At 38.9% G+C, this 14,559-nt stretch overlaps 1 protein-coding gene across 5 annotated transcripts in view; it reads left to right on the top strand.

Moving 5' to 3' along the window:
• Window positions 1–14,559, top strand: part of KLF3 (KLF transcription factor 3) — a 29,461-nt gene that overhangs the window by 6,534 nt on the left and 8,368 nt on the right. For 3 of the 5 annotated variants that reach the window (XM_055794101.1, XM_027795125.2, XM_055794100.1), the window contains 3 exons: window positions 4,940–5,036; window positions 11,945–12,440; window positions 12,884–13,034. In XM_055794101.1, the coding sequence (XP_055650076.1) occupies window positions 4,980–5,036; window positions 11,945–12,440; window positions 12,884–13,034 (704 nt within the window). In that variant the 5' untranslated portion in view covers window positions 4,940–4,979. Of the gene's footprint in view, window positions 1–68; window positions 142–4,939; window positions 5,037–11,944; window positions 12,441–12,883; window positions 13,035–14,559 lie in introns of all 5 variants that reach the window. The other 2 variants (XM_055794102.1, XM_013303904.3) reach the window with 1 other exon arrangement.

Below are 14,559 nucleotides of genomic sequence, written 5' to 3'. Positions count from 1 at the left end.
ACTTTCAGCAGAAAATTTCTGCCCAAGTACCATTTTCTTCTTAAATGATATCCTAACTTTTTCAACAGTTACTACCATACCAATGGGAATCCAGTGAATCAACAAACACAGAAAGCTGCTGATCAGCGAAAGGTTTTCTTGGTATACTAGTTCTTTCCAATTCTCCCCCTGCTCTGTTCTTCATGGGCTGGCTTCACCAGTGCTTTCCCCCAGTACCGTGTCTGGGCTTTTCCTCCTTCCCCTGCTCTTGCTTGCTTTGACTTGAGTCTGACTGCTGTGCTGAGCTGGAGAGTTTCTTAGCCTTGCTGCTGTTTTGGGGGCCAGTGCAGTTAAGTGCTTGCTTACTTCCCATTAAAGTTCATGGAAGTTTAGAAACACTTTTTTGCTGACTCAGGTCTTGATGAGCAACTGCTACAGTAAGTGCAAACAAGTCTTGTTATTAGCCCTGGAAAACATTTTTTGTACCTTTTCCAGGGAGTCCTGCTCTCAGAAACTGGTTTTTCTCTGTCAAACTCTTTCAAGGTTCCCCTGAAGACGACTTCTCACCCATGTTCAGAAAACGTCTGTTTGGTTTCATTAGTGGAGAGTCTTCTGATATTATCACTATTCCTTAGTATTGGGTGAAGTTTAACTCAAGGCTGACAGAAGAAGTAATAGTTTCAAGAGCAGCAGCCCAAAGGGCTTGGACTGAAGAGCTTTGGCTGCATGACTTACGTTGGCTGCTAGATATCAACAGTGCTGCAAGAGTTGCAGTGTCTTTGCAGAGGGCACTCATGCAGTGCTAATTTAGCAGATAATATTACATTATTCTGTAATTATACCAACAATAACAATCATACTTTGAAGCTTGTAGACAAAGCTTCACTCTACCATGGGTCAGCATTCCTTGCTTCCCCCAGGCACAAAGACTGAGAAAGCAAACCCCGTGCATGCTTGCATGCTGGGTGAAGAGAAGCAGAATTTATGGTTACCACCCCTCTGTGCGCAACAAGAGTCAGGTCACTGACTGCTCTACCAGGTATTTAATGAGAGTAAAGGCTCTGTGTTAGAGGAGGGCTTTGTAGTTGTTGGATGTGCACAGTCAAAACTGGCCCTCCACCCCACCCTTTCCTTTCATAACAGGTCGGTGGACCTTGAAGGTAGATGTACAGAGCTGCTGGGAGTAGCTGCAATGTGGTTGCCCTTCTCCAGCTGCTCTGCAGTGCAGATGTGTAGTCTGGGTGCATTCTTTTAACGCCTGTGCTCATTTCATCCAGGGTAAATAATCTGTACAAGTCCTTGTCGTCAGAATACGTGTTAAGTACCTTTAAGCTTTCCTTTACTCTTAATACTCTGAAACAGTAAACCATACTGTTAATATTGAGAAGTCTTCAGTCTTGACAAGGCAATGAGCTCTACAGTGAACTTACTTTCTCGAAGGGATACTTTGCTGCATATTGGATTATAAGGGCAGAGTTTGTGTTTTTTCTGGCTTTCTGTCTTCACTGGACTTCAGATAGGAATATACTGAGGAACTTTGCCTGGACTTTACCTTGCACCTGTCCTTATTTGCATACAAAAACCAATTGCTTCATTTGTCTTTCTGAAGTACAGGGTGTGAGCAAAATCTTATCAAAAGCCATGTCCTGTTTGGACAAGTTGGACTGACTTGGCAGAGATCCACAGGGTGGAGTGAATGGGAGGAGGCAAAAAAGTAAAAACTGGGTGGCTTGTTGGCAGAAAAAGGGAGAGCAAAAAAAAAGAGAGGGTGGAATGTTTGCCTACCGGATTGTAGTTAATTATTTAGTTTCAGATTACATGCATTTTAAATTTTTTTAACCCACATAAAAAAGCCCTTTAATGCAAAATAGTTTATCTAATAACGTGAAAGACAAAGGCCTTTATTTTTTAATACACTTAATATGAATATATTGTTGTCTTCTCACTCTTTTTTCCAGGGTACCTCAGGAACGAGAGGCAGTATTTTGATTTTCCAGAAACTAGTTGTATTTACTAAACAATTTGTGGGCTTTCAAACAAGTACATTATGAAATCAGTGTGTAAAGTAGAACCCAACTGTTTTTTCATTCCTCTGTAACAGAAACAGATAAGACTGTTTACCTTCCCTATTGCCCCCTTCTCAAATGTTTAGGAGAAATAGATTTGGAGGTTTTGAGTTAGGAGGCATAACTGTACAAATAGGCTAGGAAAAACTACTGACTTAGAAGTAGCATGCTTTATTTGTGTGTGAGTGTGCATGCACATACGTACTTGCTTGTGAATGTGGTCCAAGCAATCAATTTGGAACATTATTTTTAAATACAAAGAGAATTGTTTTGTGAGTTAATTTGCAGCCTTAGGAAAGTGTCCTTCTGAGCTAAATTGTAAATGCCAGATCCAAAGCTGGTTTATATTGACTATAGCAGCTATATCAGTTTCCACCAAATAAGAATTTGACCCTGTGATCTGGACTGACAGGACCAAGCGTTATATATTAATTAATTTTTCTTTCTTGAAAACTGGTTTCCAGTCACTATCAAATGGGGAGAACAAACTTACCACTTAAGAGTAACGTGATACAGAGGTGCTCAGTTCCCCTACTATGATGCAGCAATAAAAGTAATGTTTCCCTCTGACTGTACCTGAGAAAGGTTAAGAATCACTTGTCACTTTTTATTCAGTGCAGTACACTTTCTGTTCTCTATGTCAGTCTAATTCCTACACAGTAATTTAGAACCCTCTCAGGAAATGCTCAGATGTGTAGCATGACATGTGAAACGTTTATCAAATGTCTTTCATGCACCTTCTTGTAATAAAAAGTGAAATAAAAGGAATAGCTCTTAAACTGAAGAAAATTCAATTTTATAACAACAGTGACAGAGTAGCCTGGAAGCATGACTGCTTACTTAGAACAAACTCTTTCCTTCTCCCTCCACCCCCCACCCCACCCCACCCCCCCAATGTACAGATTGGTGTGTCACTTTAGGTATGCACATACAAACTCAAATTTGAAAGTTTCTGGAAACCTGAAAACAAGTAGTTCCAAATTCTTATACATGAAGTCCAAGAGGCTACATTTTACTGTAAACATTTTTTATGTCTAAAAGTATAACTTTTTTTTTCCTGTTTTCACAATGCATATATATGTGTTGGAACGTGTGTGAGTGTTGCATATGTACACATACATATTTAATGCATAGATATGTGGATGTATTTCTGGGAAGACAGTCTTCTGAAACAGTAGTTCTAGCTATATGAAACGTTAAAAGCCTGAAAAAGGTAACCATGGAATGAAAAATAGTATAATTAATAGTCTTCTCACATACCTAAAGTATTTACAAAATTATCACAACTTTTAGCAAATAGTGCCATCTTACACAGCTGCTTCTAAAATAAAACTACATGTTAAGTTTAAACTGGCAATTACATAGAGCTATTGTACTGCTCTTTTTTTCACTTTTTTTGCAAATCGGTTTTGTCAGGCCTTTGACTTTTGTCAGAAGAATTATGAAGAATCTTTATTTTTGATACTTGTTTGTTTCATTATTCAAAATATACACTTGTAATATATTTCTGTAAGTCTTTAAACTTTATTCGTATACCTGAATAATTAATGATAGACTTGAAACAGCTCATGCCGTCTTTCTCTGGAAGCTTTTAACAAATTTTTATCTATAATGGTGCTGGTTATGTGATAGTTAATTGCAAGATTGTTCATTAGCGTAGGTGTATCAGAATTGTTTAAATTTGAGCAGGTACATCTTAACATTTTCATGTACATTTCTGGGAGAATTTTCCAGCCACAACTACAAACGTGTTGCTGAGCCTTTAGCCTACTTCCCTGGGGTGAAATCGTCAGCGGGTGTAGTCTGGCTGTATTCGTTTCTTTCCAGCGCCATCTACTGGTCAGAACTGGATTTGTGTGGATTTTTTTGTGTGTGTGCCCTTGTGTCTTAATAGAGGTCATACCACTTTCTGGCAGGGCTGTGAACTCTACGGTGTATGGTCAGAACTGGCTTCTTTAACATTCATCATATAATGTGTAACCTCAAGAGATTTATAAAAAGCATGTCAACATCTAAATGTCAGTGAGAACAACTTCCCTTTGCTTTTCTTGGTTTTTACTCTCTACCCATATGGCTTTGCCCAGAAGAGGTATCTCCTCCTTTCCTTCACAGCGTCTTTCCAAGTTGACCGTGGCAAATGCGTAGTATGATAGTTAAGTTATGGCATGCTTTACACTAAATACTTTTTATCTCAGGCAGTTTGAGATAAGATAGAATTGGACAAGTGAGGTTGAACATTGTAGAAGAAACAACTGAAGCTGCATGGAATACGACCAGATTTTTGAAGTGCTTTTCCATAGTTAGCACACATTGTTGTTGAATTGTCAGTAAAACTATTATGTCAGGAAAGTAAGTGATGTATTTTTTTATGTTAAGTTATTGCAGCATGTTGAATGTACTTCTACAAATTAGTTCTGGATCTTAATCTTTCTTTTGCATTGATTTCAATGTCACTGTTATAAAAGTTTCAACTTTTCTACGAGGACTCTAGAAAAAGAGATATCCTTTCCCGAGTCAGTTCACTTGTATAAATAAGATTATTCTGAAGTTGTAATGATGATGAGAAGTGCCTAGTCTAAACTGTGATGTGTTTACACACTGACAACTAATGAAAATGACAATTCTGTAATCTTGGTATGCCGACATGCACAATAAAAATTCAAATTAACTTTCATTAAAGTGAGCAGATGTCCCTTTGTTTCAGTAGCAATTGGGAAAGAATAGACTTACAATAACTGAAATGTTTAAATGAAGGCCAGTCAAATAATTAGGAAGCTATGTTAGAGATGGATAAATATTCACATTAATTTGATGAAATAGGAAGTTCTCTACAATTCAGAAAGTTGATCAGGGGGTTTCCTGGGGCCTTCTAACACCTTGTCTTTCTCCTGCAGGCCAGGACCTCAGAGGCATCAGAACAGGTGAATAAAAAAGATGCTGATGTTTGACCCAGTCCCTATCAAGCAAGAAGCCATGGAGCCTGTTTCAGTGGTAAGACCCTTAAAATATATTAGCTTTTGTAATGACTCTATAGTTTTTCCACCTTTAAATTCATACCAAGATTTCTCTAAGCTTTGAGCTTAGGAAAGGCTGTGAAACTATATTTTCTTCTTAGGGCAGTGAAATTCACATTCTAGGAAACTTTTTCTGTAGTTGATTAATTTGTTGCCCATAAATGATCTGTCCCATTACCTCTGCTAGTGCTTTCATCCCCAGAGCAGAGGAGAGAACATCCAAGTCCTCCTCAGCCACTGCAGTGCAAATGTAATCTCTGTAGCTCATGCTGTTGATGGAGGTGGATTGAAGTTACGTTGCCAGGCTTCACAGTGAAGTGACAGGAATCTGTGGTTTTGATGTTACATCTTTGAACTAAATGAACAGCTTCTCACTGTCACCTGCACTGTTTCTCTCTCGGTCTTGACAATGTGTGTCCAAGGCTAACTCTGTGCTCTAAACAGCAGAAAATTAATCCCGGCAAAAAAAGCAGTGGTGTTTTTTCTGGATAAGCTGGGTGCATTACCATGTGAACGGATGAGAACCAGGGCAGTGGAGGAGGAATGGGGAAAAAAGGGGAAGGAGAGACCTTTACTTTTCGATTGAGTTAATTTTCTATTAGCTTCATGTATAGGGTCATCTCAGAGAAGAGTCTGATAAGAGCAGCAGGAATGTGTAGCGTGGGGGAGGACAGTGGGAATTGTAATGATTTAGGCTGCCAGGGAAATGGGGCCTTAGGGAGCAGTTTCACGTATACTTCACCTATTCAACTGCAGGCTGCTGCTGTTCAGGTTTTTCTCCCTCCTTTCCAGCTTTGTGTCTCCTTTGTATGACATGAAGCAATTGTGTGGCCGCAGAATGATTTGGATCTTTCGGATCGGCTCATTGAATGGTCAGAATTGCTAACCCACCAAAAATACCCTTATTTTGTCATCAGGTCAGGAAGCTGATGTGACTCATTCTGTGCAGCTGCTCAATGCTAGAGCAAGGGGAGGGGGGAAGAGGAGGGAACAGGACCTCCCCTTTCAGCAGTAGCCTGCAATAAGATCAGATACAAGCATAACATAAAACCACACCTCTAGAAAGGCAGATCAGTTAAAGGGGTGAAGTCAGTGTACATAAATTAGAGTGCATTAAACTCATGCTGCGAATGGTGTATTTCAGTGAAAAGTTTGTTTCCAGGTTTATTTAAAATGTAGAATAATTGTCATCAATTTAAATACATCTGTAAGCAGTCTGATTTCTTTAGTGCTGGTAACAGCTTCTGAGAGTTAAGATTTTAAAATTAAAGTCTGACTTTCATGAGGTTTATTTACTTGGGACCAATGATAGAAATATAACCGATCTATAACTGAGGGTGTGAGTATGAAAAATTCCAATATTTAGGTCAAGAAAGAGACTTTAGTATTGGCCAATTTCTGTGTCACTTCAGTCACAATTATTGTATAACCTTCTAAAGATCAGTGGTGATTATCTGTGATTACCTAAGGGTATCTAATGATGTCCGTCAAAGGCGGAAAACGGGCTACTTTTACAAGTGTCGTTACACGAATAACAGAAAATCCCTATAGAGATGCGGTGGGCTGTCTTTTGTACACACCTGCCTTCATCTCCCAAAGAAGGTTCTGCAGTGGCTTGGGGTGATGCACATGAGAGACAGCTGTGGGCTTCTGCAAGATGGACAGGGTGGGTCTGTCAACAGACTGACCAGGAGAGGAGTGAGCAGTCTTCCCCAGACCAGCAAGTGAAGGAAAAACTGCAGTGGGTAGAACAAGGGAGCATTTCTGAGCCAAGCCCATTTCAAGACTGTAGTTCCAAATATTGTTTATTCTGTACTGTGTGCTCCTTGCAGAGGAGTGGTACCTTCTGTGTATTGGACCTCTGGAGTCACGTTGGGTGTTCTTACAACTCCGTGTCATCACTCTGGCCAGTTGTTAAAGACTGTTCAGAGCATTACCAAACCTGTATGCTTTCCTTTTCATTACTGCATAATGCACCCCCCCCCCCCCCAAAAAAAAACAAAAAACAAAAAAACCAAAAAGGCAGGAAAGGAAAAGCAGAAAGTCAAGAGGAAAGGACATTTTTTGAGTGAGGTTCCCCTTATGGAGATTGCTTTTGCTTCCCTTGGGCTGAGGAGTGTGCGTTTCACCTTACGTGCACACACAGGCTGTTCAGCCCCAAGCCTCAAGGTCCTGGCTTCCCCAGCACTTCTTGGTCTTGCAGCTTCCTTGGAGCTCTGCCACCACAGCTCCCCAGCACAAACAGCTCTGGAGACACTTCTAAAGGGACGCATCATGGTGTGGAGAGAACACAGGAAAGGATCGCAGCCACTGAGTCTGTTAAGTTTTCTTGACCTCATCTTGAGGAGGTGGAAGGAAAAAGAAACTGTTAGTGTGACGTTTTGGAACTGCTAAGCATAGCATTCAGTTCACTGTGGGCTGATGTAACTCAGAAATCTAAAATCAGGATTTGTTTCTATTGTATATTTAATTTTTATAGTATCATTAGAGGCCAAACTAAATGAAGCCTCTTAGGAATTAATTTGTTATTTTACCTGAAAATACACTTCCCTTATAGGTATATCCAGATACAAAGTCTGTCTTCAAAGTATCCCGTCAGGTGGAAGAGGGAAGCAAATTACGGTTTTGATACCCACTGTATTTCAGGGTGTGTGGCCAAAAGGTTTAACTATACTTCTCAGATGACTGAAGCTTGCACCCGCAGTATTTCATCAGTCTACCAGTAGCTTACGCTATTTATTGAATTATTGAGCACATTTTATGATAGTTCTTAATGAACTAGTGATAAAGTCATCTGAGTTGTACCTGAATATTTACTGCAAGGACTTTTTAAACATTCAGACAAACATCAGTTACTGTTTAGTGAAAGAAGTTGCTTTTATATGTGTTACCATCTTACCTGGAATTGAAATAAACAGTTTTTCTCTGCCCTTCCATCAGTCCTCCCCCAAACGACTTGTTTCATCCATTCTGAAGGATAGCTATGTGTCACATGAGGGGTTGAGGTCTTAGGTAGTGTACTGGAATACAAATTTCATGTGGTGAGAATGCTTTTTTGTGTATTAGCTACTATTTGGATTAAATTCTATTCATCGTCTTGTACGATACTAATTTGACAAATAGTGTAAGTAGGTAAGCAGGTTCTTTGCTTGTATCTGTTCTTCAAAGAGGCTGGCTAAATTTTAAAGTTTAATTCATAGACTTACGTAGTTCATAAAGGATTTGGGAAATTGCTTCAAAATCTGTTCACCTGTACAACAAAGAAGGTGTTTCACTGTGGCAGTATAACAGAACTCAGCAGATTATGTAGTGCTTGATAATGTCCCCTTGTGGAAGCAGCACTCTTCTGGGCAGTGCTAGGTGTTCTTGTGACATATTTGGCCAGTCTTTATTCTTGATAGATTGTCAAGAGGAAAAGCCTGGTGATTCTCTTATTGGATTTATTAATTTGTGTGAGCCACATGGATATGACTCAAAAATACTTGAAGTTCCTTTGCTTCATTTTCCAGTTTGTTTGTGACTTCAGTGCTCTGGGTTTCGTTATGGACAAACAGCAAGGAAAGGTAAATGGGTTGCTTTGTAAGGCCCAAAGAAGGAAAGTGATCAGTGCAAACATGAAAAAGAGCTAGACGGAGACTGTAACAGAATACAGGTTGAAATACAATCCTGCATCTTTAGAGTGATCTACTGTAGCAACATAACATTCTGCACGGGGAAGTTTAGGAAAGCAGAATTTACAGAAGGGGCAAATTTGTTGGCTTTTTTTCAATCCAAGTCAGATCAAACTCCTGCATACGCTTAATTTCCACAATAGAAATCCAAGGAAAATGTATCTGCTTAAATATTTCAGGCAGACAGAACAATGATATCTACTTTTCCATTGTTCCACCAGGATATTTTGCCTAAGTTCTAGGACAGGTGAGAAAAGACTGCTTTTGCAGGCTATGAAGTACACTCCTGCTTCCTACAGTTGGTGGCATTTAGAAAACCAAATAGAGGTAGTTGGTTGGGGTTTTTTTTAGTTTGCTATTGTTAATGCTCCCCATTTACAGAGAAAGATTGTGAAGTCTTACTCTCCCATCCCATATCCCCCAAGGGGTACTGTCCACTTCCCTGGCAAAGAAAGGGAAAGTGACTTAGCAAATTTGAAAGCAGTGGTTCATATCAATCTAATGGCAATTGTGGTGTCCCAGGGAGCTAGAAATTGAAACTTTGCTGTGCTCTTAAGATACAGGAAGCTTAACTTCAGAATTGGGAGATACATCTGAGTGTGACTTACTGCAAATGAACAGGGTTTTAACCACTTCATTGATAGGGAAGCAAAACCGTTTCCTACCAGTGTCTGACTGACAGCAGATATTCTCCTTTTCATTGTTCTAGCACCCTTTTCAACTCCTTCACTCTTTTTCTTCCAACACAGATTGTCACACGACATTTTTCTGTCACAAATCTATCTACAGTTCAGATAGAAACAGCAATTAAAATCACAGAAGGATGAAGAGTTCAGAAAAATGATTCAGCTTCCCCAAACTGCCAGAAAAAATAGCTAATGTTAAATCTGTGCCAGTTTAATTACAACAATGGAAACCTTCTATGCAAAATAATGCAAGGCATATGGTGTAAAATACCAATTCCTTAAAATAATAACTTCTTAAAAACATCATTTTCTTCCTAATTCTTGGAGAGTGTTTCTTGGTAGTCTAGGTATATTTGACTTAACTTTTGTAGTTTTCAGTTCTCTGCACATTTTAGTAGGTTTTTTTTCAGCACGCACATACTCCTAGTGTTGCTTAAAGAGTTGAGAGAAGATAACTGTTTATATAGAAAGGTTGCAGCTTGGAGATACTTTGTTCTTTAATAGACTCATTGACTGAAAACATTCCCTAAGATTTTAAATTGCATAGTCTTTTTCTAGTGTTCTTGCAATGGAAGAAATAGCTGTAAGCACTGTAAATGCACTGATGTTTAGTGGTGGAACAGTTACCGTTTGTTGAAGCTGAGTGAGTAGGCTTTGTACTGTAAACCAATAACAGCAATTCTACTGTAAGCCAATAACAGCAATTTTAACTGAAGTACTTCTTATCTCTTACGCGCGTGAATTTTGAATTTTTGCCTATACTCACAACTTGATCAGATGTAGTAGATACTAAATACTGTTAAATATTAAACTCTCAGTATTCAGTGGCCTTCATCACTTAGAATGATAATTTCATTGCTTGGCTTAGCAGTGGTGGTAAATGTATAGAACCTGTTTTAGCCAGCATTTGCGATAATGGCATTGTAATAGAATTTTGAGGAGCCATTTACCACCAAAGATGAACGTTTTTATAGATTGAATTTGTAAGAATAGTCAGAGAGAGCATAAATAAAGTTTCAGAGGTTTTAATGTAATATTTACTGTTTGAGGATAAATCACCATTGTGATGCTGCTTTATTTAAGTATTTTATGGATAGGTGACTCAGCTTTGTTGTTTTATCACAGTGCTATGAATGCAGCAGGAAAATTTAATATTTTCTAAACTCACTGTTTCAAACTAACTGAAAGGAAAAATGTGTCATTTTGCAAAAATGTTAGTTAATGCTCACATTTAAAATCAGCTAATGGGCACTCACAGGGAAGACAGAGTTAAGAAACCAGGAATATGTATTTGCTAGTTTTCATCCCAAGAAAAAAAGGTAATTGGAATGTCATGGAAATGATTGTATAAAAATACATTACTGTTGTACTGCTAATCTGCTTAATTTTCTACCATTCTGAATGTTTTTTAATACCACTCATCAAAATAATTTTGATGCCAAAGAATCAGCAGTTTTTTAATATTGGTGTGAAACAGCTTAGCCTTAACGTGAAGCTTTACTTAGAATCCAAATTTTACTGAAATTGTATTTCAAAAAGTTTACACCATCTAAGGGCTAAAACACTGTGTGGATTGTGTTTTCTATGTCTATCTGCTGTGTTAAAACACCACATTGGTTTCCACTGTAAGTTATCTGTTAGTAAACAACTTCAGTTTTTAACACTTTAATTGCAAAATTGATCTGGATAGTTGTTTTATTAATACGTTATTCTGCAATGAATGTTAATACTTCTTGGTTTACAAAAATTATTTCCACTAAAATGTGTATATCATCATGTTGGTCAAGATTAGCTTAGGGGTTTATATGATCTTGTAATGAGAACTGCTAGCTACCACTGACGGGAATAGTATTTCAACATGCCAACTGTTTATGCTTGTACTAACGTTTCAAAATCAAACTGGCTAGTTAGCTGCTTTATTTCTTAAAAAAAGTTAAGTGTATGTGTGTCTGTGTATGTGTTTAGAATTTACGTTTTGCACTCTTTGAGTTTCCTACCCATTGCTTATATAGTTGAGCTGTGTATTTTTTATTGTTTGTATGATTGAGATACACAATTTCTTGCTTTAGTGATGATTGTTTTCCAATTACTTAAGCAGTTGATTGGGACCTGTTACTTGCAATTCTGTCTAATTTAACTCCCCTCTTGCTTGACTTCATGATCCTCCATATACAGTTACATGCTGGCCGTAGCACAATGTATCTCCCAGGTCAGTTAAGTAACGCACAACTTAGTATGTGAAAAGCAGTTTTTAAGGGAGGAAAAGAGTTGAATAAGCCTTGAGGATTTGTTTTCATCATCTGTTTTACATTGCTTCTGAAACAGTGAATCAGTACTTGAGTAACTGCCTTTGTGTGAAATCTTAGGCTTTATTTAGTTCACTTTTATTTAGAAAGTACATTAAAGTGCTTTCTTGAAACTTTTTCATTTTGCCTCATTTTATTATTTGCCTTTCTTTTTCAGCAGTAATTGTGTGTGTGTTGATTTATTATTTGATTTTCCATATTTTTTCCCACTCCTTCTGACAGTCATACCCGTCCAATTACATGGACCAAATGAAGCCAAACAAATACAGCGTCATTTATTCTACACCAAGTATGTTGCACAATAAATTCTACTCAAACCCTGAAGGACTATCAAATGGAATCCAGATGGAGCCAGTAGACCTTACAGTGAACAAACGGAGCTCACCATCTTCAACTGGAAGTTCTCCTTCCCCCCTAAAGTTTCAGACTGTGCACAGGAGAACTTCACCTGGATTGACTCTGTCCTCACCCAGCTCACCTCTCAGTAAATTCACACCGTCACCCCCAGGAGTACAGCCTATTTCCATGCCAATAACAATCCCACCTGTAATGGCCGCTGCTCTTTCACGCCATGGACTAAGAAGCCCTGGAATACTCCCAGTTATACAGCCGGTTGTGGTCCAGCCAGTTCCTTTTATGTATGCTCCCCATCTTCAGCAGCCCATCATGGTGTCTACAGTTCTTGCAGATGAGATGGAAACTCCAAGTAGCATGCAAGGTTGGTGTTGTCAGGGTTTCTTTTTTATGCCATCCCTCATCCTGGGAAAATAACTGTATATCCAATCACTTTTGTGTTTTTCACATTTTAGGAAATGGGAAATAATTCCTGTTCTTCTGAAATACACAGGCATAGAGTTTACTGTGTAAATATTTTACCAAACTTACTGAGTTCTGATTTATACCTGCATAAAGCTGTTTATCTCCTGAGATTTGGACTGATTAGAATGTTGGACTGATGAAATTTAATTGAATGGGTTTGAATCACAGTTCATCAGGAGATAGACTAAAACTGGAAGATTTTGTATTTTAGCATAAATTGTTGCATTAAGTATAGAGATGGGGGATTTCTTCTAACAATAGATTTTTATATCAATTTTCTATTTCCATAACTCTTGATATTTTTGATGTGTTGTCTTCCCTCTGCTACCCTCCCCCATACAGTGCCTGTTATTGAGTCTTACGAGAAGCCTACATTGAAGAAAACAATCAAAACAGAGCCAGGAAGTGAACCATCAAAGACTGACTTCTATCCTGAACAAATGTCACCTCCAATGATGACCTCATTGTCTCCCCAGCAAGTAATGTTGCAAGAGTAAGTAGCTAACAGTAGTCCCAAGAACAGCAGAAGAATGAAAAGCAGTTCATTGCAGCAGTTACTGATTTTGAGGAGTGGAGTGTTGCTGTGCTTTAGAATATGTGGTAAAATGTAGAAAAACATCCTTTCCCCCCCACTGCTACTGTGAAATGTGATTTCAACTTTTTTTGCCCCCTCTTTAGCAGTACAGGAGTTGATATGTATTTATACATCGCAACCACATGAATCTGCCATTTATATAATACGCTTCTGAAGTAATGCTAGTCCCAATCTTATAATTTACTGAAAGTAGGACTCACAGTAAGCCAGTGATACCTGTTTGTATAAAACCAGCAGCAAACTGTAAAGATACTGTAGAGGCATTTCATACTGATTTCTGTATTTATGTTACCTGAAATACATTTCGTTAAAAATACTCTTGTGACTTTATTTTCTCGGAGGACCTCTTTGTCTTCTAAAAAATTTTGGCTGCTTGGTGGAAGGAATCCCCTCAGGCCTACAAGTTGTGTAGGCCAGTGAAAATTCCATGTTTACCCAGGATGTTGTTCCATGGGTGGCTTTTTTGGCAGCTCAAGTAGTTCCTGAAGCTCACTCTCCTCCCAGCCACCCATTTCCATCCCAGTACCAACCCATTGTGCTGGTACAGCTGTTACTGGGGCCACTGCATGAACTGGATCACAGATTTAATTGGGTTTAAAAACAGTCCTGTTTGCAGAAGGCAGAGCAAGGGCTAGAAAGAATTGAAGTCTGGGGCAGAAACTTTTTAATTTGGAATATTAAAAATTTCTCAGGAAGTACCTGAGGAGCCATAGGCACCTTTCCATTTCCTGTTTTCCTAGGGAAAATTCTGTCAACTTGCCAAAATCATGGAATGCCCAGAGCCCAGCTTGTCCTTCAGCAGGCGATGCTCTGGGCAGGCTTGCAGGCTGCTGAAGTGACTCTGGTAGGAGCTGAAGTGGGAACTGAGCTAAGCTCATGGTACATGACTTCAGAATCCATTTCTGCCCTTTCTTCCTGCTCACCCATTGCCCTTAGAGGTGTTGTGCGAGACCTCACCTCCTAGAGTGGGGAAGAAGGGCTCAGAGCCAGACTCCCAAAACCCGTGTGTGAGTGCAGGGTGATTAAGAAAGAGAGAGAGGGAGCATCAGACAGGTGGTCTCCTGCATTTCCTTCAGCAGACATCCTCTTCCTCCTGCTCGTGACCGTTACAAGGATAAAAGGCACACTGCAGCTCCTGGGCCAACAACGTTCTGTACAGGCTTCTCTTCTGGGCACCCTTCCTTGTTTTCAAGTCTCTAACCAGCCTACATGCAGCTTCTAGACTGCAGGGTCTTTGCAATGAACTAGTTGCCAGCTAGGTTTTAGAAACTTTATGCTGTTTATTTAAAAATAACCTTATATGTTTTATTATAATAAACATATAATAAAATGGTAAACATCCATGTTTACTAGATGGTTAGTTATCTTCCATAATGGACCTGCTACACAAGGGAGTGAGGTCTGTATGTACTTGGAACTAACT

The sequence above is a fragment of the Falco peregrinus genome, chromosome 2 (assembly GCF_023634155.1).
Source record: "Falco peregrinus isolate bFalPer1 chromosome 2, bFalPer1.pri, whole genome shotgun sequence".
Lineage (NCBI taxonomy): Eukaryota > Metazoa > Chordata > Aves > Falconiformes > Falconidae > Falco > Falco peregrinus.
The sequence above is the reverse complement of the archived record's forward strand: the minus strand, read 5'-3'. Positions and strand labels throughout refer to the sequence as shown.